The sequence below is a fragment of the Clinocottus analis genome, unplaced genomic scaffold (assembly GCF_023055335.1).
Source record: "Clinocottus analis isolate CAN_PGR_092001 unplaced genomic scaffold, fCliAna1.0.p SCAF_15, whole genome shotgun sequence".
Lineage (NCBI taxonomy): Eukaryota > Metazoa > Chordata > Actinopteri > Perciformes > Cottidae > Clinocottus > Clinocottus analis.
The window spans coordinates 6,609,594-6,635,206 of NW_027175876.1; the positions used below are offsets into that span (position 1 = coordinate 6,609,594).

General features: G+C 38.2%; 2 protein-coding genes across 5 annotated transcripts; both read left to right on the forward strand.

Annotated features, from left to right (window-relative positions):
• The first annotated feature begins 8,424 nt into the window (after positions 1–8,424).
• Positions 8,425–16,373, forward strand: LOC137785563 (hydroperoxide isomerase ALOXE3-like). 4 transcript variants are annotated; one of them, XM_068576913.1, is made up of 16 exons: positions 8,438–8,567; positions 8,647–9,595; positions 9,720–9,882; positions 11,055–11,259; positions 11,410–11,491; positions 11,613–11,735; positions 11,835–11,938; positions 12,705–12,877; positions 13,034–13,177; positions 13,282–13,485; positions 14,646–14,732; positions 14,835–15,001; positions 15,122–15,243; positions 15,324–15,424; positions 15,686–15,856; positions 15,978–16,373. In XM_068576913.1, exons 3-16 carry the CDS (start codon positions 9,736–9,738, stop codon positions 16,155–16,157), a joined length of 2,010 nt encoding a protein of 669 aa, XP_068433014.1. In that variant the 5' UTR covers positions 8,438–8,567; positions 8,647–9,595; positions 9,720–9,735; the 3' UTR covers positions 16,158–16,373. The 4 variants fall into 4 exon arrangements, with proteins under 4 accessions (XP_068433013.1, XP_068433015.1, XP_068433014.1 ...); XM_068576915.1 differs by having other exon boundaries at positions 8,647–8,717; XM_068576912.1 differs by having other exon boundaries at positions 8,425–9,595.
• Positions 16,374–18,447: 2,074 nt separating this feature from the next.
• Positions 18,448–25,523, forward strand: LOC137785633 (hydroperoxide isomerase ALOXE3-like). The gene is made up of 15 exons (XM_068577050.1): positions 18,448–18,547; positions 18,898–19,060; positions 20,034–20,238; positions 20,390–20,471; positions 20,581–20,703; positions 20,803–20,906; positions 21,687–21,859; positions 22,016–22,159; positions 22,264–22,467; positions 23,626–23,712; positions 23,815–23,981; positions 24,098–24,219; positions 24,300–24,400; positions 24,662–24,832; positions 24,954–25,523. The coding sequence occupies exons 2-15, from the start codon at positions 18,914–18,916 to the stop codon at positions 25,131–25,133; spliced, it is 2,010 nt and encodes a 669-aa protein (XP_068433151.1). The 5' UTR covers positions 18,448–18,547; positions 18,898–18,913; the 3' UTR covers positions 25,134–25,523.
• The last annotated feature ends 90 nt before the right edge of the window (positions 25,524–25,613 follow it).

Sequence of the window (25,613 nt, forward strand, 5' to 3'; positions counted from 1 at the left end):
TCTGGTTTCCTGTTTTAAGGTCCTTCTATTTTGAAGGCAGCGAACAGAGTTGAAACGGACGTTGCATAGTGCGCAGTTTAGTACGGAGCCTGTCGCCAGCGACAGGAAGTAATGTGCAGACAGGATGCAAACCTAATTTGACCGTAACTTCTCAAATATTTACGCCACCAACGGATTCTGAACGCTAAGAAGCGTAGCTTTTCCAATGCCATACTCTGGAGGAATTGCAAATATGATGAATAATATAATACCTGGGGAGCAATTATGGGTTATATGGACACACCTGGCTGATTATCTAGACTCTGAGTGCACCTTTCTCGTTAGAAGTGTTCCTTGGATTTTAGTTTTGGAATCACTGAAAAAAGTAAATCATGAATTACAGAACTATTGGTGCCGAGTCCACTTAATCAATTTAAGGTGCAGTAAATCAACTTTTCTTATAGTGCTTTCATACATAATGAGAAACGGATTTCAGGTGGGAGTTGGAACATATTATTAAAATGGGTCATGTCGGGTAGTCCTTCAGCCACATTCTTCCATCTGAAAAACAACCCCACAAAATAAAAGAAGTTACCAAAAGGCACATATGAATTTCTCCAGATGATTTCTGAGACCATAACAGCAGCTCCTGGTACATGCTGTACTGCACACATACACACTTACTGGTAAAAGCTCTTTCTAAGGATCAGCTCTTTTTCGCGGTGGTCAATCAACAGGGGATGGTCCTCCTCAAAACCCTTCAAGGCTGAAGCATGAAGGGAACATAGCATCAACACAAGTAACATAAAGTGTATTAATTATATGAAAGTGTTCCTTCAATTAGTCAGAAGACAAATACTACCCTAGTATATATGAATACACAAACAAAAGTCATTACATTGTCCCAGATCTAATTCAAGGATGTTAAATAGGATTCAACTTACTGTTGCTCTCACATGGTCGAAGCCAAAGTTGTCCAACTCGGTTCTCTCACTCTGCCCTTCAGTTCCAAATAAGGTGACATATATGTGGTCCCATGTTCCTGCAAAGATCATGTCACCTGTTGTGACCTCTAGCTTGTACTCAGCCATGATCAGTCTGTGGAAACTGTCGAGAAAAGGAAACACATTTACATCTCTAAATTGCAGTGTGAATGCTTAAATTCTCTGCAAAAAAAAAGACCTTATTGACACTATCTATGTATATTTCGCTAAATGTTTTAAATTTGTCAATAATATATTTACAAAAGCTTTAGATAATTTTTCTAAACTCAAATTTTCTAACACTTAACTTCATCCAAAATTATCCTATTTACATTACTACAAGTGTAGTATTTGGATCATCAACTGTCATACCATGAAAAAAGATAAGCAAAGTTCCACACCTACACCTTCAGATTGAAGCTGTTCTGTGGTCTGTGTTGGTCAAGGCTGCCTCTCGGGACTTTTAGACTCGTCTGTCATGTTGTGGTGTATTTGCAGATTATAATCTGATCATAAAAAAAACGTTTATGAAACACCACACAGCAGTTTTTTATTGTAATGTAACAACATAGTTTATTCAAAAGAAGATAATCAGAAACACGACTCTGACTGAAGAGCTTTAACTCTTTCAATAAAGCTTCTGAAACTGAAGTAAAATATAAGAATGAGGGTTGAGGCTGGAGTACAACACCAAAGAGAGAATATCAATACGTCAGTTTGATCACTTTACAGCACTTTTCAGCAATGTAACATTCGTAGTTTGCCAGGAGGTTTTTACAGATTATTGAAAGTATTTCAAAGTTATAGCAACAGCTATTTACATGATCTGTGATTGTCTTCATGATCGTTTGTCGTTTGTCACTGAATGTCTTCATCAAGTTACATCATAATTGTGCAATAGGACTTTTGAAATTTCGAGTTAAGTTATAGGTTTTGGCGAGGGTGTTTTACAGCTTTATGCTGTCAGGTCCCCACTGTGGGCTGTAACTTGTCTCAACCCGTATAGCGAGTACGTGCATCGTCTACACCTTCTCTCTGCCTGTTTGACACCATCTCATCATTATACTAACACTGCAAAGTTTTCACCCAAACCTTAAGTCTCTTTGGTAGATTCAGTCGTCACTTCTGTATCTCACAGTTGGTGGACAGGGAAAGAGGGTTAAATTGTTCTAAAAAACCATAACTTTGTTTGGTGTCAGTCACTTACCCAATGGTAAGGCTGAGATTTTTATTTGCGATCCATTCACTTACAACAATTTCAACTCAATGAAACAGTGCTCAGTGTGAAAAGTAAAATGAAAATAAAAACTAAGTTCAGAGCTGGTTGAAAACCACTCTCTCTGGTTCGTGTTCCTGTACTGCTGCCAGGCTCTCTGCTCCTGATAGCAGAAGTTTCCTCCAGACTCAAGCTGGAGCCCTGTCCTCCAGACTAGCTGGGTTCCCTGTCCCAACCCCTAAGGGCTGGGACAGGGTGGATAAGATTTTTCTCCTGTTCTAGTAAAGTTGCATATTAAGTCTAGTCTTCTCTAAATCTGTTCACCAGACCATGGTCTGGTGAACAGACCATGGTCTGGTGAACAGGAAGAGTAAAAAGCAAAGTCCGAAGAGAGTGAGAAGAGAGAAAGCAAGAAAAAAGAAGAGACCTTTTCCTCTCTGTGCATCACCTCTTGTACCTCACAGACACCCTTAACCCCTCCCCCTTTTCTTTAAGGGTCAGTCCTAGATCTTGCCTCTAAGATAAGCTGGGGGTTTGTTGCCTGATATGGTCACACTGGCTGCTGGACCCTAATACACAGGAGAGCTTTTTACATTTACCCATAGTATAGAAAAGAGTATAAAACACAGCAACTCATAGCATCCTATGCATTTCATATAGTCTAATCACAAACTGTACTTCAAATAAAGACCAAACAGTACATATATTCCTTCAATGGTTAATAAGATAATGGTTATACCTAAACAAATCTAAATAGTTATACAAGAATATCAAAATGGTTATACTAAAAAATAAAATAGTTTTTAATGATTACACTTTTGTACTTTCATAATTTCTCAATCTCTCAACATAACTCATCGCAAAACTGTCTTTCAACAGAGGCTTGGAGCAATTATAATTTACATATTTGATTTTTAATTTGCAAATCATGCAATTTGATGCTGCAGATACTGATCATGAACTGCAGTATATCTGTTGTTCATTTTCTTTCATCTGTTTCTCTCTTAATATTCTTTTTTTTTTTTTGGCCATCTATGTCTTGGACAGATTGGTCTAAATTCATAAAAAGCAATTGATGTAGGGCTTTACTGAATGTCCTCTTGAGTAAACATTTGTCTGTGCCGTCAGGTTCCCAGAGAGCTTTAGCTGCCAGCCACAACATATTTTTTTGTATCTCTATCAATTAAAAGGTATGATTTGCATGTGCAGATGTTTTATGGTCTGCAAATATTGCGATGTTTTTAATGCAGATGCAGGATTTTAATTAAACATGGCTTTTACTGTGGAAACACTACACCTTCATGATACCACTGTAACAGACTGGTCAAACCGTGCTCAGGCACTCCCCATTCTAGACAGGTCGCTTTCTGTCAATCCAAGGATGGAAGTGTTCTTGAAACTTGTCAATATCGTCTTTTTTGGCTATTATTCATGAAAACAGTTCAGAGATTGGTAACCATTTACAAAAGCTGCTTTAACAATTGAACAAAGCAGACACCCTGTCTAATGCTGACAGGAAGACGTCCTAACCTTTCTAGCATGCAAAAGTTTGGGTCATTGTGTTATGCCTATCAACAGGACAAGAAAAAGTTGTACCCAAGGTCTGAGAAGGAAATTTTTGTTGGATACGACAAGAATAGCCCAGCATACATGGTCTACTATCCTGACACGGGGAAAGTGCAAAAGCACAGGTTGGTGAAGTTTGTGACCAAAACAGTTGCAGAGCAGCAAACACAAACTGACATGACCCCTAGCGACGATGATTTTGAGATACAGAATAGGACTAGCAAGTCCAGACCAAATACTGACTTGAGTCCAGGACATACTCAGGGCGAGATTCCAGTAACTGTTCCTGAGGTGAATAGCCAGGCACAGACAGAGGAAGCTAACTGTGAGCCGAGGCGATACCCTTATAGGAAGAAACCAGGGTATTTAAGAGAATACGTATCTGATGGGGAGAACGATGATCAGCTACTGACTAACATAGATTATTGTTACAGATTAATGTGCAATGTACCCCTAACATTCAGGGAAGCGGTAACTTCATCAAACTCAAAAGAATGGGTTAATGCAATGGATGACGAAATGCTATCTCTGAGAGAAAATGACACATTTACTCTAACCAACTTGCCCGAGGGTAAGAAAGCAGTGGGGGGTAGATGGGTGTATGCAATTAAGAACAATGTTGATGGATCAGAAAAATACAAGGCACGATATGTAGCCAAAGGATACAGCCAAAAGATGGGCGTCGACTATGAGGACACATTTTCTCTTACTGCAGACCTGACCAGTATCAGGGTATTGATGCAAAAAGCAGCACAGGGAAACCTGATCTTACATCAGATGAATGTCAAAACAGCTTATCTACATGCACCAATAGATTGCGACATTTACATGACACAACCAGAACGTTATAAAGTGAAATCGAGCACGGATGAACAGTTGGTGTGTAAGCTTGAAAGGTCACTGTATGGACTAAAACAATCAAGCAGAAATTGGAACAAGATGCTGCATGAGTATCTGATTGAAAACGACTTTGTGCAAAATCCCGCCGATCACTGTGTTTACACCAGAGAAACAGAAAATGAAAAAGTGATCTTGGTAATATGGGTTGATGACTTGATCATTGCTGCCAGTGATGAAAATGCACTGAAGGTTGTGAAAGGGATGCTCACAGCAACATTCAAGATGAAACATTTGGGTAAACTGAAACATTTTCTTGGTATTGATTTTGACCAGAGTGATACATGTGTAAAAATGTCACAGAAGAGATATGTGGAGAAAATACTTGAAAGGTTTGACATGCATGATTGTAAACCTAGAACAAAACCATGTGAACAAAAACTTCACTACACTGATGATTCAGAAATAATGAGTGATGTCAGAAAGTATAGAGAGGCAGTGGGCAGCCTGATCTATTTGACTACATGTACAAGACCAGATCTGAGTTTTGTAGGAAGTAAACTGTCACAGTACTTTACTGAGACAACAGAAGAGCATTGGACTACTGTAAAACATGGACTGAGATATCTGAAAGGCACAATTGACAAAGAGTTGTGTTACAGGAAATGTGCCAGTGAAAAACTGGGGCTACATGCATACAGTGATGCAGATTGGGCAGCTGATGTAACTGACAGGCGCAGTACAACAGGTTACTGTTTAAGCTTAAATGAGAACGGTCCTTTGAGTTCATGGAAATCTAAGAAGCAGCCCACTGTTGCACTATCAACTTGCGAGGCCGAGTATATGGCGTTAGCCACAACTACACAAGAGTGTATGTATCTAGTTCAACTACTAGAGGGCGTGGGCGGATGTCAATACGCACCACCTAAGGTTTATGAGGATAACCAAGGTGCAGTAGCCTTAGCAAAGAACCCTGTAAAGAGACAGAGGTGGAAACATGTTGACATAAAGTATCATTTCATAAGGTCAACTGTGAATGATGGGAGGATAAGTTTGAACTATTGTCCAACAGATCAGATGGTTGCAGACGTGATGACAAAACCCGCAACAAAGTTCATGTTGAATAAATTTGAAAAGTTTATGTTTGGGGATTAACCGTGTATGAAAATGTACACGCTGAAAAGGGAAAAAACCTTGTTTTGATGTTTTGTTTCTTTTGAATAAATACTACCAAAATGGACATTCACTCATTTACACACCTTCTTTTCATAAACAAGTGGGGGTGTTAACATACACTAAATGTGTTCTCAGTATGTTATACATATTTGTATTGTCATGTCAGGCTTTATAAGGTTAATCCTGTTGCTCTGTGATGGACAGATTATAACAGCCAATCAGAAGATCTGAAGTTGACGTTATAAATAAAGTTTTACTTTGTGAACAAAAGAGGAGTTCCACTGAAACTGAAGTGATGCCCCACGTTGTATTTTTTCTCCATTATTATATTCTGATAACACTGGGTATATACGCTATAGAATAAGCATCTGCTAACACAGATCTACGTCATCTTATCCTGGAGGTTATCCAGTAAACCATGTATGTGAAATAAGGCCCTGAAGGCAGTTTCTCTGAAATGTCAAAAACAAGTCTTCACCCAACGATCCTGCGTGGGGGTGTAGACGCCTGCAGGACATCACCAGTGACAAGTGACTGCCCAGGAAGTTCAACCTGCCTCAGGAGCTGTTGATCCATTTCTACAACTCACTAATCCAGTTTGTTCTGGTTTGGATGAGCCAATAAACACTGCTGTCACTCTGATGAACAGTTAACATCAGCTATACATTGTCATTAACCCTGAAACACCAAAATATCCGCTGCTGGCATATTACATTATCAATTAACAATTCTTGGCACAATTTGTTATTTAATATGTATTACATTATCTGTAAGTGTCAATATAAATCCTACACACTGTTTATACAGTATATACGGTAGTCTTCTTTGAATATACATACTGTATATACATACTATATATATATATATATATATATATATATATATATATATATATATATATATATATATATATATATATATTTGAATATACGTACTGTACATAAGGTATGTATTAATTTGCAGAATTTGTTTTTATGAGTAGCAGTAGTAGTAGTAGCACAAGTAGTAGCAGTAAGTACTCGGTTAGCAGACATTAGTAGTTCATTTGGTAGAGAATTTCAGAGAGTTACATCCCCTTCTACAGGAGGGCGGTCTTTACGTAAAGGTATATTTAAGGCTGGAGGCGCCTAAAGGAGTCAAAAAGCAGTAACACAGAGCAGCTTCAACCTGAAGGTGAAGGTAGGACCTTTTCTTTTCGTTCCTCATGTTATGAGAGTTAATGAACCAAGTAGTGCACTTGTAGTAATGTAAACAGGATAATCTAGACAATGTTCAGTGTTAATTAACAAAATTTGTTGATACCTGTTGACAAAATAATAGAGTATAGAAGCAAGATGTTCCTTCACAGCTCCTGCCTTTTCCTCGCAGTATACATAAGGCTGTGTGGATTGTCACTCTTCGGTGTGTCTTTATGCAGAATTACGGCGACTGTGTAACGGTGCCTCTTCTTGCAAAAATACATTATTTCATAGACAAGTTCTGTTTTTATTTCAGTTCAACCGAAAAAGATTCAAAACTGGGTAAGGAAACATCTTGAAAAACAAGTTTTCATCCAACAATCTGGCGTGGGGGTGGAGATGCCTGCGGGGGTCCGTGTACGTTTTGTTTGTTTGTTTTTTCGTTCATTCGAGAATGCGGAAATACGGAAAAACGACCGGGAAAACGGAAAACCACTTCCGTTTTCTCGTTTTTGGCGTTTGAAACCAAAAACGAGAAAAGAGAGACGATTATTTTTATGTCAAAATAAAAGCCAGTAATAGATATTATTATTTACGGTCATTTAATTCTTATTTACAGTCTTATATGATGCAAACACATCGCAGAGTACCGTTAGAAGAAGATTAATTAATAAATATGAATAAATACACCTGGTTAAATTAGCAACAGTAGAGACTACAGGCAGTTTAATATGCATGTATATATGTACACAGCAAGAATCAACTGTTCAATTAATCGCAACACAGTTCAGTTAATGCAACACAGTTCGTAATATAGTTTAATCAAATAATGTGTGTGTGTGTGTGTGTGTGTGTGTGTGTGTGTGTGTGTGTGTGTGTGTGTGTGTAGAGTTGAATATATTTATTTTTCCATCGTATTGTGCCGTTTCTTGAGTGAACACAGAGCAGAGCCTATATGAGACCAGAGTGAAGGGTCTACCTTTCAACCAGTAGGTGGCGGTATTTCATGAATTTACTTTACCTCTGAAAGGAGGTTTAACAAACTGAGTCTATAAACTCTGAGTGAATAAATAATATAAAATGACTTCTCATCTTGTGAGGAAGACGTTTGAACCAGTGAATAAAAAGAATAAAATAAATACATAATTGTACACAATATTGTTAATATAGTCACGTGATGTTGCAGTAAAGCGCTGTCCCATTCATAATCACACCAGCTCAAGCCCTCACAGACTCTCACACTCAACCAATTAGCAGCTGACGTCAGTGAGTCCCTGAAGGTTCAGGGCTTGAGGGTTTAGGGTGGAGATTGGGATTGGGCCTGAGTCTCCGGTTCCAGAACAGCTGATCTGCGTTAGTTCAATCAACTCTGAGTATGTTCACCCTGAGTTAAGCGCGTGCACGACTATTATAAAAAGCCATCATCAATGGAGCCCCGATATCACGAGTCACCATGACAACAGAAAACAAAAGCGCAACATATTTCACAGCGATGGAGTTGGAGGTGCTTCTGTAGGCCGACGGTGAATATGAGCACGTATTTCACCACAAAGGCAATACAGTTGCAGCAGCAAAGGAGAGAAAGACGGCATGGGAAAAGACTGCTGCCCGAGTCAACGAGGAAGTTTGAATGTACTATTCCACTGACATAACATTTAACCGTAAGATCGTAGCAGAATATAAGTAGGAATGAAATCTGATTTTCATTCAGGTGCAATCCAGCAGGGGTAAAAATGACCTGGAATCAGCTAAAGATGAAATATAAAAACATACTTCAAAAAGGTAAGAAATACATTGCTAGGCTATGATTGCGCCTTTAATTTTTTATAATTGACTTATGCTATTAAACAAAGTAAATATTAATTCAGTGGCTACTTGAAATAGTAAATTAACCCCTTAATAAAATGTTGTTTTTACACGTCTTCTCACTTAATACCCCACATAGGAGACACGTCCACATTTTTATTTCGTACCTATTGAAGTCATTTAAAGTATGACGCTGTAGCCTACACAAACACACATTAAAATACTAATTAAAGTATTGAGGTTACTTTTCCTCACAACTCTATAAACTGTTGCCTTTCCGAAGTGTTCTGCAGCCCCGATGTTAAAAGTAAAACTACCGTTTGCACACACAAAAAAAAAACGTAGCGCGATGCATAACACTTGCTCTGAGTGTGATGTAAGTGCACGTCCACAGGAACAGCTTCTAACAAATATTCCTCTGGAAATGATCAAACGTCTAATCTGGGTCAGAAGACTCTCTCACGACGTAAAGCATGTTGAATCACTAAGGCTTCGATGTCAATCGGATTTGGTAGGAATGGGCGATCAATGTGTAGCAGCTTTCTTCATGGGGGAGGAGACAGGTAGAAACTCTGGGTTTCTTGTAGAAAACCTGCCAGCGAGCTTTGTGGTGAAATACGTGCTCATATTCACCGTGGACCTGCAGAAGCACCTCCAACTCCATCGCTGTGAAATATGTAGATCTGTTATTTTCCGTTGTCGTGGTGACTCGTGATATCGGGGCTCCATTGATGATGGCTTTTTTATAATAGTCGTGCACGCGCTTAACTCAGGGTGAACATATATCAGAGTTGATTGAACTAACGCAGATCAGCTGTTCTGGAACCGGAGACCCAGAGTTTCCCCATCTCAGAGTAAGTCAACGCCGAGTTTGTTGAACGTCCTTTCTGGAATACCCCCACGGCGTCATTAATGCTGTTTTGCGGAGATTTAGAGCATTCTTCTTGACAATCTAAATGTGTTTCTTTTTCTCAACAGTTTCCACAGACTGATCATGGCCGAGTACAAGCTAGAAGTCACAACAGGTGACATGAAATATGCAGGAACATGGGACCACATATATGTCACCTTATTTGGAACTGAAGGGCAGAGTGAGAGAACCGAGTTGGACAACTTTGGCAGGGACCATGTGACTGGGACAGTAAGTGTATCCTTAAATTAGGTCTGGGGCAATGTAATGACTTTTGTTTATGTATATAAATATGCTGGGGTAGTATTTGTCTTCTGACTAATTGAAGAAACATTTGCCTTTTTATATAATTAATACAATAAATTACTGTGAAGGATGTTTTAACTGGTTTTGAAAGTCTCAATGTAATACTAATACCTCAATAGAACCTACATAAGTAAATGAGACCATCGGTGAGAAAATGTACTATTTTTATTCTCAATGATTTTCATTGCGCCAGGAGAGTGTCTAGGGTTTGAAGTCATTGATGGATTAGCCTGGACCTCTGCAGAGGGTCCAAGGGATCCTACCCGGGAATTTTGTTTCGATACACAAGCTCTATTTTGATGCCTATTCATATACTCTGACACTCATATTCAAAGTATGATAATTGAACAAAATCCCACAATCTGGTTAACTTCACAGATTAATTATGAATAAACCCTTTGCCCAGCCACCCCCGTGGTTACTGTTGCAAGGCCTGTCAAGCTTGTCAAAGTTGTTTTTTAACAATATTGACATGTAGTAATTGTTCAGAAATATGCGACCGAAAAGACGACAATCTGCATTTGAGAGCTAACGTGATATTCACTATATAATTTGTTAGCTGAGTGTTGTGAATAAATCAGGAATTAAAATTAAAGTAAAAGCACAAGACAAAATTCGACTCAAAGTTAATGATCATTCAACTCTTTGTTAGCATAGCTGAAGTTATATCAATCAGGTGTGACTTGTTTAGAATTCAACAATATGTTATTACATGTGCAAAGTCTTTGGATTCAGCATCACTAACCCTTGATTATCACCAGACAGGTTGTAACTGTTTAGAGCTAAAATGACAGCTGCAGAGAAGAGAACCTATTTGAATGTTTGACGGCAATGATATGATTGGCTGAAGGGAACTGCAGTATCTGGTTGGTTAATTTAAAGTGTACGCCCACTGTAAGCTTAACTTTGGCCTGTGGCTCAGGGCTAGAGCAGGGTTGTCCTTCGATCAGAGGATTGGCGGTTTTATCCTCGGCTCCGCTAGAGATACAAACATTATGTTATATTAAATATAAAGGGTAAATGTGTATTTGACATTCATGTTTAACTGTATTCTATTGTAATTGTTTTTTTAAATGTACATTATTCTTTGTTTCAAGACAGGAACTTACACCCTGAGCACCAATCTGTCTCTGGGGAAACTTCTGCTGCTCAAGGTGGAGAAAGATCCTTTTGCCATTCTCCCAGAAGATGAGTGGTACCTCTCCAAAATAGTGGTGACGACTCCTGAAGGAGAAGCCCTTCTTTTCCCCTGTTACAGATGGATCTCTAGAGGAGAACTGGTGGAGCTCAGAGGAGGGAGAGGTCGGTTTCATGTTCCCCAAATAATTGATAAAGGATCTTAAATATTGAGATTTATAGATATAACTTATTTTTTACACGTTTGTTTTGTTGACAGTTTGTCAATTGTGTCTTTTAAAGTTGTCTTGATGTTATGTTCCCTTCATGCTTCAGCCTTGAAGGGTTTTGAGGAGGACCATCCCCTGTTGATTGACCACCGCGAAAAAGAGCTGATCCTTAGAAAGAGCTTTTACCAGTAAGTGTGTATGTGTGCAGTACAGCATGTACCAGGAGCTGCTGTTATGGTCTCAGAAATCATCTGGAGAAATTCATACGTGCCTTTTGGTAACTTTTATTTTGTGGGGTTGTTTTTTCAGATGGAAGATTTTGGCTGAAGGAATACCTCACATCAACAACTTCAATAATGCGTTGGAGCTTCCAGCTGAAATCCGCTTCTCTAAGTCCAAATCAGATGAAATAGATTTCGTGAAAATGAAAACGTATGTCTACGTAGATAACAACTGGTTCTATGTTTTGAGGAACAAAGTCAATTTGAAAATGCAGTATGCTGTTTAATCATATATCATGTATACCTTCAGCGGTCTTGAGCTGAAGATCAAGGGGCTGCTTGGATCTGCTGAAAAATGGGAAAGCATTGAAGACATGGAAAAAATCTTCTGGTCGAAAAAGACAACAATGTCAGGTATTTGTTTTCCCCATGATCCACCTCTGCAGTGCAAGTCACAACAATAATGTCATTGACATCATTTCAAAACCAGTGAATGAATATGTTTTTCCCGATGATGCACATCATGAATAATGTCATTGACATAATTTCATAACAATAAGCGCATGAATATAAAAGAGTATTTGGCAGATTCTATCATTAGTTCAACACAATAGTTAATTCTGAAAAGATATTAATACAATATATATGAAAGCATTTCAAGAAAAGTTGATATTCTGCTTATGAAATTAAGTGTTTTGGGGAGTAATATCGCTGTGATTTACCGAAATGCAAACCCAAGGCACACTTTTAATTAGAAAGGTGCACTTGGCAAAGTATATCTGCACGGTGTGTCTATACAACCCATAATTAGCTAATGTTGGAAGAAAAACATATTCACTCTTAATCAGTTACTGTTTCACTGTAATATTCAGACTTCTTATCTTACTGTCTCTGGTTAATCTTACACACAAAGTCAGCATGTCTCCTGATAGCCATGAGACTGGGGAATCTGTGTGTCTGTCTGAAAGAACGTGCAATTCCATTTTCAAATATCGAACTACATTAGATTGGATGTCGTTCCTGTTGGGTAAATCAATACATTTTTAGACAAAGTAGAAATCTCTCAGGAACAAACCAGCAAAGACTATGATCAACATCTTGTACTTGAAAAAAGTTAGACATTAGATATTAAATAGATGTATAGATAATGTATTATATCTCATATTTGCAATTCTTCCAGAGTATGTTACAGAGCACTGGAAGGACGATGATTTCTATGGATTCCAGTTTCTGAATGGACTCAACCCCATGGTGATCAAGCGCTGCTCAGCTCTTCCCCCAAACTTCGCAGTCACAGAGGAGATGGTGAAGCCGTTCCTGAAAGAGGGAAGCTCTCTGCAGGAGGAAATGAAGGTATGGAAGAGGAAGAGGGGCTTTAGTTTGGAGATAATCTGTGCTTTGGGAGATGACTGTATGTGTTTATCATCCCAATATCGTATTGCCTCGATGTGTCTGTGAAACCTATTGATGTTTGAAACGCTTCTCTCTCTGTCTCTCATCCACATACAGAAAGGCAATATATTCCTCTATGACCAGAAGAAGATGGATGGAATACCCCCGAGAGACAATAATGGAGAACCTCTGCATGTGACTGCTGGTCTCTGTTTGCTCTACTCGAACCCAAAAAACAAACTGATGCCCATCGCAATACAGGTCACATGATCATGTTACATTACACCGTACATTACTATGTTTTCAAAAGTCCACTTGCACTATTTGAACCTACACAAACTAAATATGTTTTCATCAAATTCCAGTTGCATCAACAGCCTTCTGAGCAGAACCCCATCTTTCTGCCCAGCGACTCAGAGACTGACTGGCTGCTTGCCAAGATGTTTATTAAAAATGCTGATACTATGGATCATGAAGCAGTCCAACACCTCATGAAAACTCACTTTCTGGCAGAGGTCTATGCTGTTGCTGCTCTCCGCAGCTTCTCCGTGATTCATCCTCTCTATAAGGTATTTTTTTTTTAATCTATTTCTTTGAACTGATGAGTTGACATTTGAATGATTTTTTTCAGGTATACTTTCGGGTGTTGTATGTCAAGACAGGAATTTACAGGAAAAGAGATGAGGAATGCATGCAATACAAGTTTAAAACGCAAAGACTTGATATCTTAACTAATATTTTATGTTGATCTCAGAATAGTCGCATAAATTACAATTTAAAAAGTATGTATTACCTGAAAGCGATAATGCGTGTTATTTGTTCCATCTAAATTAACTTATTTATAGTACACTTAATGGTTAGACCCCTCAAAGCGGGACGCAATGGGACACAAATTATTCCTACTGGGGAGTCAGATTGGTTTTGGGTCATATTTTCTTTCTCATGTTCAAAGAAAAATGAAGCAATAAAACAATGGCTTAGAAGATTTTCTTAAAAAACAAACACTTCAGGCTCAATAATAAGGGAAACAGAGGAACGAGGAAATATTGAATAGGAAACTTGGGGATGTCCCCAAAGTGTCTTGTCAATTGCTCTGTAGCTCGTTTCCTGTTAGTGTGCTGTTTACATCTCATGATCAACAAAGACCATTAAAAATGTTAAGTTACATGTATCTAAAAAAAAGTCTGCCCCTGGAATCAAAAATATTTCCCAAGTCAGTTTAGATGACAGAGTTTGCTAATGTTGTGTTTTTGACGTTATATTAGTCCACTTTTTTCGACCACATCTACTCGATATAAGTTTTTGCCATTCTGACACTCTATAAGAGACATTTGCATATCACTCTCCAGATTCTATTACAATGATCCTCCACCATTTGACTAGAAAAGACAAAACATTAAAAGGCTCCTTTCCATAGTAAAACTAATTGTGTGTGTGTGTGTTTTCTAGTATGCAAAAATGTCTGAATAGCGAACACCAAATTTATTGGCCTTTTGTAAGAGCTTTACAATTTCCAATGATGAACCCCCTACATTATTACTAATTTTCTAGATTTTGTAGTGACAGTTAACTTACAGATAAAGAACTTTGCAGCCATCAGGGTTTACTCCTGTAAAAGAAAAAAAAGTACTTGTTGAAAGCCTGTTTTCACTTTTGTTTGCTTCTGGATTCCTTTGAACAACACAAACAAGATGTACTGCCTGATAAAATGTTTCCTTTCTCTGCAAAGCTGCTGTTTCCACACTTCCAGTCCACTCTGTTTATCAACACTGGAGGCCGCGTATCTCTTTTTGGACCGGATGGGGCTTTGAGTATAGTATGGCTCTGTAAAATACATATCAGAATACAATGCATGATTCTTTTACTTGAAGACATGTGTGACTGTATTTTAAATATGTGTCCATTCATGATTTATTAGAGTTCACTTGGATACGACGGACTGACGGAGCTCATGAGAAGGCATCTCTCTGAAACGACCTACAGCTCTCTCTGTCTGCCAGAGAACATCACTGCACGAGGACTTGAATCCATCCCCAACTTCTACTACAGAGATGATGGTCTGAAGCTGTGGAACATCATCAACAGGTGATCTTTCAATGAATATTGCAACTGCCCACACACATTTATTCTACAAGCAACAGATTAGAGTCTTTCTGTCTTATTCACATATACAACATGTAAATCTAATTATTTTGTGCTCACTAGCTTTGTGAAGGCAGTAGTGGAGTACTACTACCCCTCAGACAGTGAAGTGTGTAAAGACACTGAGCTGCAGAACTGGATCAGTGAGATATTCACACATGGCTTCTTGGGAAACAAAGCCTCAGGTATTTAACAGTAAACCTACAGCATTGTAATGAAGATAGTGATTGCAATAATTAACTGATAGTATTTGTTCTACCAACAGGGTTTTCAGCTGGCTTTCATACTGTCCAGGAGGTGATCAAATTCATCACCATGGTGATCTTCACAGTGACATGTCAACATTCTGCAGTAAACAATGGGCAGGTAATGAGTTGGGACATTGGAATATGTATTGATGTTTATTCAAGTATGATTGTGTTTTAATACTTCAGATGTATGAACATTGAGCTCCTACAATCATTTTGTTGTTCATTCCATTTTTCATTTGACTGAACATTACAAAGGTGGTAAGGTTGAATTCCCAGTGTAGATTTACATAACTTCATCCAGCAAAGTTTAACATTAAAACAAGTTAATTTAATTGGTTTTCCATCAAAGTTTTTACATCTTGAAATCATTATTTAGTTTGACTACTTCTTCTGGACACCAAATGGCCCACTCCTGCTGCGCAAACCTCCTCCAACCACTAAGGGGCAGTCAAGCATGGAGACGATTTTGGAGACGCTCCCAAATGTTGGAGAGACAGTCAAATTTGCAGCAATGGCTCGCCTCCTTTCAGAGAATTACTCTGACATGGTAAGTTTGGTGATGACGAACACTCATTATATCATGTCCACATTTTAAAAGTGTTTCAAATAAAGCGTGTACCAAACACAGTACTGTGTCAATCTGATTTACTGTTTTGTGCTTTTTGCAGGTTCCCATTGGTGCATACCCCAACGAACGATTCCATGAGCCTGCTATAAAGCAGATGATGAAGGAATTTCAAGCAGAGTTGTCTTACCTCAGTGAAACAATTGCAACAAGAAACTTGCAGCTTGAAATACCCTACAGCTACCTGGACCCTCCTCTTATCGAGAACAGTATTGCTATTTAACTCAAGCCATTTGTATCTCTGTGCATGAGGCAACAACATCAATACTCTTTAACACCCGTCTTGCATGCTGGGTTGTGGGTTAAACTCTGGAAAACTATACTCTAGGCTGTATCATGTTAAGTCAGCCTATGATGGGGTACCTGTAACTTTATGTGAATTATGTTTTACAAAGACATGTGTTGAGGAATTAAATAAATGAGCAGTTTATGTAGAAAATATTTGTTCTTTCCAGAAATGGTTGCAGCAAATTGCACGTGCTATTTGGGTAAATTGACCACATATTGGCAAACTGAAGGATAACTTTCTAGCATAAGAACACATTAAACCTTAATAAAGTCACATATCGGCTTTTATTGCATACTATGATACATGTTATTACCGAGCTGTAACGTAAAGTACAACATGTTTCAGTTTTTGTTTTGTTTATTACTACTGCTCTTGCTTTTCACCTTTTACGTATACCTGGCTTTTATAGGGTGTTACTTCCAAACAATATTTTCCAGTTGAATGAGGGTTAATGGGAAGGGAGGGATGCATCGCGCATTTGTGATTTACATTCAATCTTTAAAAAAAATGGTAAAAGTCAACATGACTTGAGCTGGAGTAAAAATGTATGTAAGTCAAAAAGTGAACTTATTCGAATTCAGATCTCCGCCAGTGTGCCTACAAAAACCACTGCTGTAATGTTTGAGTGAATAAATACAAACCACTAAATCGTGTCTATTCAATTTATTTTGTATAGCCCAGAATACAAAATTGGCCTCAGAGCTTTACAATCTGTACACGTACAACATCCTATCCTGGCACCTCACATCGGCACAGAAAAAAACTCCCTCCAAACAAAGGAAACCATAGAGAGAGCAACAGAGGATCCCTCTTCCACTACATGTTTCAGATCGTGTTTTGTTTATCCTTCCTCTTGTGTTAGCTTTATGTTACCATCACTTTATGTTAACGGACAGTTTTTACCCATGTCTTAAATTAGCTGTAAAATACACTAAAAGCAATTATATATCATTGAATTTGTTTCTCATCTCTTGGTTACCTTGTAAGGCCTTGTTATCCATGGAAATATTGTTGTATGTTTGAATAGTTTTGGTCTGGGTCTTTGGGCCTTTCTCAGTACACCCTTCGATTTCAGTTTAAAAATGGTCAAATTTACCTCAAGAGAATCATATAAATAAATAAAGGGTTGTTGTGTTACCCGACGATTACAGAGGGGTATTTACTGGCTACTACAATCTAATGGTTGTCTGTTCTGCCAAAAACCTTAAGTCTGCCCAATCTGTCTGCCCCTGCTGCTTCCCAGCTCTGAGAAGATATGCTCCTCTAATTACGAATCGGACACTACTAAATGAGCCTCCCACTAATTTTAGTAGACTTTTATTTCTTAAACCATGCACTGCAACTTTTATTCATTTTCTTTTTCTTTTTTCTTGACTGTTTTAACGTTTTCTTGACTGTTTTTAAATCTGCATCATGTTCTGCTTTTTAATGGTTTTATGTGAAGCACTTTGAATCGCCTTGTTGTGGAAATGTGCTATACATGAACTTGCTTTGCTCAGATTAGTTAGAAGAGCATGAGTGTTTTGCCTTCCTCAGATTAGTTGGAAGAGCATGAGTGTTTTTCCAGTGGTGGATGGGTTGGGCTTTGCACATTAGGTTACCGGTAGTGGTGTTGTGAAATTACACAAATTATCAGAACAGTTAGCCATTCGATTGTCGTAGCCAGTAAAAAAATTAGTCATTCGTACATGAGAACTGTCAAGAAAAACCTTCCAGAGAACTGGAGACGGGGCCTGTTTGAACGTCAGCCAGATCTATTGCACAATTATGATGAAACAAACCAATAACTGAACAAGTATGTGGCAAAGTGAAAGATATGCCAGGAAACATCGGTTCTGATGTGGTGAGATGATCGGACCTGTTTCCCCTTTTTGACTATTCGGACTCAGATGATCTGAAGGAAGCAGGATCAGTAGGTGGTTTGGCATAAAGGTGACAAAACCAGAAATTAGGGTTGGCGCAGTCCTACAAGGTAGTGAGCAAGGGTCAAATAGTCCTTTTTGCTTAGGAAAGTCCCTAACTGAATTAAATGACCCAGAAGTACCGAAGTGGCCGCCATGATAAGTGCCGGTCGAATTCTGTTTATTCAAAATTCAGTTAAAAATGTGCTGCAACCAGGACAGGAACACACTGACAAAGAAGATTAGAGTAGCACAGAGCAGCTAGTCTGAAAGGTGAATAACAACACAAGAAATATAAGATGTTTAGTTTATAGTTACATCATCTCTTATGGGCGGGAGGTAGTAGCAAACAGATATAAGGCAGGGAGGACGGTCTTACAAGAGACAAGAAGCAGGAACACAGACCAGCTTCAACCTGAACGTGTAGGTATGAACTTTCCTTCTCTTTCCTTCTCTTTCCTTCTCTTTCCTTCTCTTTCCTCGTGGTATGACAGTTGATGATCCAAATAATACACTTGTAGTAATGTGACCAGGATAATCTTCGTCAAGGTTAAGTGTTAACAACGTAGTTTTATCACTGTTCACAAGAAATTGGAGAAAAACTTATTAGAAAAAAAATTGAAAAAATATCAAAAGCTAAATAAATCATTTCAAAATATTTAGAGTAAACCAGATCAAAACAGTCATACAGTGTCATTAATGTGTTTTTTGCAGAGATGTGAAACATTTACTCTGCAATTTAGAGATGTAAATGTGTTTCTTTTTCTCGACAGTTTCCACAGACTGATCATGGCTGAGTACAAGCTAGAAGTCACAACAGGTGACATGAAATATGCAGGAACATGGGACCACATATATGTCACCTTATTTGGAACTGAAGGGCAGAGTGAGAGAACCGAGTTGGACAACTTTGGCAGGGACCATGTGACTGGGACAGTAAGTTGAATCCTATTTAACATCCTTAAATTAGATCTGGGACAATGTAATGACTTTTGTTTGTGTTTCCATAAATGCTGAGGTAGTATTTGTCTTCGGACTAATTGAAGGACCATTTACCTTTTATATAATTAATACACTTGATGTCACAGGGTGTGGTGGTGGACCCAGACAACAGAGAGTATGACATTGTTCAGAGTTTTTATTTCTGGGTATTGTTAGTCTCTGATTGAACAATCATGCCTGCTATGACGACATCTTTTTCTGGCACACGCAGACCTCGCATAGCTTCACTAAACTTAAGCCAACCTTTGCTTCTCTCTTTCTTTCCACCTGGACTTGTAGACTCTTCTATTCCTAAGGAGAACTACATTGACTTTGACCTTGTGTGATGTTACAAAGACTACCGCGCATTCACACACAATTTGTTTTTGGTTGATCTTCACAGGATAACATTTCATATCATACAGTGAAAACACAATCTAATGGCATTTCCTCTTCATGGTGCTAAGGTCACATGTTACGTTTAAATACAGAGTCCAGCTCATTGCTTTAGAATTTCTTATATTTGTAGCAGGATGTATCCTATGAAGGGCTTTAACCAGCCAGTTGGCTTGTCTTTGACCACGCACCTCCTAGATGTTGATCTAGATTTCTATTTGTTTTAATATTTAAATAAATATTTAAGAAGATTGTCCGGTCTGTGCAGACATTTGTACTGCGTTGACTTTAACATTCTGTGATGTTAAGACTACCGCGTATTCACACACAATACATTTTTGGTTGATCTTATGTTTAAAATCATACACTGAAAACACATTTGTGGACATTTGTATGCCTTAGATACATACATTGTGTTACGTTATATTAAATATTAAGGGTAATTTACTATTTAAAACACTATAACAGTCATGTTGAATTGTATTCTATTGTAATTATTTGTTTAAATTTACACATTATTCTTTGTTTCAAGACAGGAACTTACACCCTGAGCACCAATCTGTCTCTGGGGAAACTTCTGCTGCTCAAGGTGGAGAAAGATCCTTTTGCCATTCTCCCAGAAGATGAGTGGTACCTCTCCAAAATAGTGGTGACGACTCCTGAAGGAGAAGCCCTTCTTTTCCCCTGTTACAGATGGATCTCTAGAGGAGAACTGGTGGAGCTCAGAGGAGGGAGAGGTCGGTTTCAAGTTCCCCCAATAGTTGATAAAGGATCTTAAATATTGAGATTTATAGATATAACTTATTTTTCACACATTTGTTTTGTTGACGGTTTTGTCAATTGTGTCTTTTAAAGTTGTCTTGATGTTATGTTCCCTTCATGCTTCAGCCTTGAAGGGTTTTGAGGAGGACCATCCCCTGTTGCTTGACCACCGCGAAAAAGAGCTGATCCTTAGAAAGAGCTTTTACCAGTAAGTGTGTATGTGTGCAGTACAGCATGTACCAGGAGCTGCTGTTATGGTCTCAGAAATCATCTGGAGAAATTCATACGTGCCTTTTGGTAACTTATTTATTTTTCAGATGGAAGATTTTGGCTGAAGGAATACCTCACATCAACAACTTCAATAATGCGTTGGATCTTCCAGCTGAAATCCGCTTCTCTAAGTCCAAATCAGATGAAATAGATTTCGTGAAAATGAAAACGTATGTCTACGTAGATAACAACTGGTTCTATGTTTTGAGGAACAAAGTCAATTTGAGAATGCAGTATGCTGTTTAATCATATATCATGTATACCTTCAGCGGTCTTGAGCTGAAGATCAAGGGGCTGCTTGGATCTGCTGAAAAATGGGAAAGCATTGAAGACATGAAAAAAATCTTCTGGTGGAAAAAGACAACAATGTCAGGTATTTGTTTTCCCCATGATCCACCTCTGCAGTGCAAGTCACAACAATAATGTCATTGACATCATTTCAAAACCAGTGAATGAATATGTTTTTCCCGATGATGCACATCATGAATAATGTCATTGACATAATTTCATAACAATAAGCGCATGAATATAAAAGAGTATTTGGCAGATTCTATCATTAGTTCAACACAATAGTTAATTCTGAAAAGATATTAATACAATATATATGAAAGCATTTCAAGAAAAGTTGATATTCTGCTTATGAAGTTAATTAAGTGTTTTAGGGAGTAATATCTCTGTAATATTCTGTGATTTACCAAAATGCAAACCCAAGGCACACTTTTAATTAGAAAGGTGCACTTGGCAAAGTATATCTGCACGGTGTGTCTATACAACCCATAATTAGCTAATGTTGGAAGAAAAACATATTCACTCTTAATCAGTTACCGTTTCACTGTAATATTCAGACTTCTTATCTTACTGTCTCTGGTTAATCTTACACACAAAGTCAGCATGTCTCCTGATAGCCATGAGACTGGGGAATCTGTGTGTCTGTCTGAAAGAACGTGCAATTCCATTTTCAAATATCGAATTACATTAGATTGGATGTCGTTCCTGTTGGGTAAAACAATACATTTTTAGACAAAGTAGAAATCTCTCAGGAACAAACCAGCAAAGACTATGATCAACATCTTGTACTTGAAAAAAGTTAGACATTAAATATTAAATAGATGTATAGATAATGTATTATATCTCATATTTGCAATTCTTCCAGAGTATGTTACAGAGCACTGGAAGGACGATGATTTCTATGGATTCCAGTTTCTGAATGGACTCAACCCCATGGTGATCAAGCGCTGCTCAGCTCTTCCCCCAAACTTCGCAGTCACAGAGGAGATGGTGAAGCCGTTCCTGAAAGAGGGAAGCTCTCTGCAGGAGGAAATGAAGGTATGGAAGAGGAAGAGGGGCTTTAGTTTGGAGATAATCTGTGCTTTGGGAGATGACTGTATGTGTTTATCATCCCAATATCGTATTGCCTCGATGTGTCTGTGAAACCTATTGATGTTTGAAACGCTTCTCTCTCTGTCTCTCATCCACATACAGAAAGGCAATATATTCCTCTATGACCAGAAGAAGATGGATGGAATACGCCCGAGAGACAATAATGGAGAACCTCTGCACGTGACTGCTGGTCTCTGTTTGCTCTACTCAAACCCAAAAAACAAACTGATGCCCATCGCAATACAGGTCACATGATCATGTTACATTACACCGTACATTACTATGTTTTCAAAAGTCCACTTGCACTATTTGAACCTACAGAAACTAAATATGTTTTCATCAAATTCCAGTTGCATCAACAGCCTTCTGAGCAGAACCCCATCTTTCTGCCCAGCGACTCAGAGACTGACTGGCTGCTTGCCAAGATGTTTATTAAAAATGCTGATACTATGGATCATGAAGCAGTCCAACACCTCATGAAAACTCACTTTCTGGCAGAGGTCTATGCTGTTGCTGCTCTCCGCAGCTTCTCCGTGATTCATCCTCTCTATAAGGTATTTTTTTTTTAATCTATTTCTTTGAACTGATGAGTTGACATTTGAATGATTTTTTTCAGGTATACTTTCGGGTGTTGTATGTCAAGACAGGAATTTACAGGAAAAGAGATGAGGAATGCATGCAATACAAGTTTAAAACGCAAAGACTTGATATCTTAACTAATATTTTATGTTGATCTCAGAATAGTCGCATAAATTACAATTTAAAAAGTATGTATTACCTGAAAGCGATAATGCGTGTTATTTGTTCCATCTAAATTAACTTATTTATAGTACACTTAATGGTTAGACCCCTCAAAGCGGGACGCAATGGGACACAAATTATTCCTACTGGGGAGTCAGATTGGTTTTGGGTCATATTTTCTTTCTCATGTTCAAAGAAAAATGAAGCAATAAAACAATGGCTTAGAAGATTTTCTTAAAAAACAAACACTTCAGGCTCAATAATAAGGGAAACAGAGGAACGAGGAAATATTGAATAGGAAACTTGGGGATGTCCCCAAAGTGTCTTGTCAATTGCTCTGTAGCTCGTTTCCTGTTAGTGTGCTGTTTACATCTCATGATCAACAAAGACCATTAAAAATGTTAAGTTACATGTATCTAAAAAAAAGTCTGCCCCTGGAATCAAAAATATTTCCCAAGTCAGTTTAGATGACAGAGTTTGCTAATGTTGTGTTTTTGACGTTCTATTAGTCCACTTTTTTCGACCACATCTACTCGATATAAGTTTTTGCCATTCTGACACTCTATAAGAGACATTTGCATATCACTCTCCAGATTCTATTACAATGATCCTCCACCATTTGACTAGAAAAGACAAAACATTAAAAGGCTCCTTTCCATAGTAAAACTAATTGTGTGTGTGTGTTTTCTAGTATGCAAAAATGTCTGAATAGCGAACACCAAATTTATTGGCCTTTTGTAAGAGCTTTACAATTTCCAATGATGAACCCCCTACATTATTACTAATTTTCTAGATTTTGTAGTGACAGTTAACTTACAGATAAAGAACTTTGCAGCCATCAGGGTTTACTCCTGTAAAAGAAAAAAAAGTACTTGTTGAAAGCCTGTTTTCACTTTTGTTTGCTTCTGGATTCCTTTGAACAACACAAACAAGATGTACTGCCTGATAAAATGTTTCCTTTCTCTGCAAAGCTGCTGTTTCCACACTTCCAGTCCACTCTGTTTATCAACACTGGAGGCCGCGTATCTCTTTTTGGACCGGATGGGGCTTTGAGTATAGTATGGCTCTGTAAAATACATATCAGAATACAATGCATGATTCTTTTACTTGAAGACATGTGTGACTGTATTTTAAATATGTGTCCATTCATGATTTATTAGAGTTCACTTGGATACGACGGACTGACGGAGCTCATGAGAAGGCATCTCTCTGAAACGACCTACAGCTCTCTCTGTCTGCCAGAGAACATCACTGCACGAGGACTTGAATCCATCCCCAACTTCTACTACAGAGATGATGGTCTGAAGCTGTGGAACATCATCAACAGGTGATCTTTCAATGAATATTGCAACTGCCCACACACATTTATTCTACAAGCAACAGATTAGAGTCTTTCTGTCTTATTCACATATACAACATGTAAATCTAATTTGTGCTCACTAGCTTTGTGAAGGCAGTAGTGGAGTACTACTACCCCTCAGACAGTGAAGTGTGTAAAGACACTGAGCTGCAGAACTGGATCAGTGAGATATTCACACATGGCTTCTTGGGAAACAAAGCCTCAGGTATTTAACAGTAAACCTACAGCATTGTAATGAAGATAGTGATTGCAATAATTAACTGATAGTATTTGTTCTACCAACAGGGTTTTCAGCTGGCTTTCATACTGTCCAGGAGGTGATCAAATTCATCACCATGGTGATCTTCACAGTGACATGTCAACATTCTGCAGTAAACAATGGGCAGGTAATGAGTTGGGACATTGGAATATGTATTGATGTTTATTCAAGTATGATTGTGTTTTAATACTTCAGATGTATGAACATTGAGCTCCTACAATCATTTTGTTGTTCATTCCATTTTTCATTTGACTGAACATTACAAAGGTGGTAAGGTTGAATTCCCAGTGTAGATTTACATAACTTCATCCAGCAAAGTTTAACATTAAAACAAGTTAATTTAATTGGTTTTCCATCAAAGTTTTTACATCTTGAAATCATTATTTAGTTTGACTACTTCTTCTGGACACCAAATGGCCCACTCCTGCTGCGCAAACCTCCTCCAACCACTAAGGGGCAGTCAAGCATGGAGACGATTTTGGAGACGCTCCCAAATGTTGGAGAGACAGTCAAATTTGCAGCAATGGCTCGCCTCCTATCAGAGAATTACTCTGACATGGTAAGTTTGGTGATGACGAACACTCATTATATCATGTCCACATTTTAAACGTGTTTCAAATAAAGCGTGTACCAAACACAGTACTGTGTCAATCTGATTTACTGTTTTGTGCTTTTTGCAGGTTCCCATTGGTGCATACCCCAACGAACGATTCCATGAGCCTGCTATAAAGCAGATGATGAAGGAATTTCAAGCAGAGTTGTCTTACCTCAGTGAGACAATTGCAACAAGAAACTTGCAGCTTGAAATACCCTACAGCTACCTGGACCCTCCTCTTATCGAGAACAGTATTGCTATTTAACTCAAGCCATTTGTATCTCTGTGCATGAGGCAACAACATCAATACTCTTTAACACCCGTCTTGCATGCTGGGTTGTGGGTTAAACTCTGGAAAACTATACTCTAGGCTGTATCATGTTAAGTCAGCCTATGATGGGGTACCTGTAACTTTATGTGAATTATGTTTTACAAAGACATGTGTTGAGGAATTAAATGGCAATCTAAAGGGTTACTGTCTTGCATTAAAACATATTGAACCTTCATAAAGTCACAGCTTCTATTGCATACTATGATACATGTTACCGAGCTGAAAAGTACTACATGTTTCAGTTTTTTGTTTATTACTACTGCTCTTGCTTTTCACCTTTTACATATACCTGGCTTTTATAGGGTGTTACTTTTCAACAATATATTACAGGTGAATGAGGGTTAATGGGAAGGGAGGGATGCATATTGTATTTGTGATCTACATTCAATCTTTGAGCAAAAAAATGGTAAGTCA

What these genes read in the sequence shown, in the direction of transcription:
- LOC137785563 (XM_068576912.1), top strand. Translation starts at nt 9,736, where the DNA reads ATGGCCGAGTACAAGCTAGAAGTCACAACAGGTGACATGAAATATGCA. An exon ending in GGAGCTCAGAGGAGGGAGAG is followed by an intron (nt 11,260 to 11,409) that starts GTCGGTTTCATG and finishes TTCATGCTTCAG; the next exon opens with CCTTGAAGGGTTTTGAGGAG. An exon ending in CTGCAGTAAACAATGGGCAG is followed by an intron (nt 15,425 to 15,685) that starts GTAATGAGTTGG and finishes ATCATTATTTAG; the next exon opens with TTTGACTACTTCTTCTGGAC.
- LOC137785633 (XM_068577050.1), top strand. Translation starts at nt 18,914, where the DNA reads ATGGCTGAGTACAAGCTAGAAGTCACAACAGGTGACATGAAATATGCA. An exon ending in TGATTCATCCTCTCTATAAG is followed by an intron (nt 22,468 to 23,625) that starts GTATTTTTTTTT and finishes TTCTCTGCAAAG; the next exon opens with CTGCTGTTTCCACACTTCCA. An exon ending in CAGAGAATTACTCTGACATG is followed by an intron (nt 24,833 to 24,953) that starts GTAAGTTTGGTG and finishes TGCTTTTTGCAG; the next exon opens with GTTCCCATTGGTGCATACCC.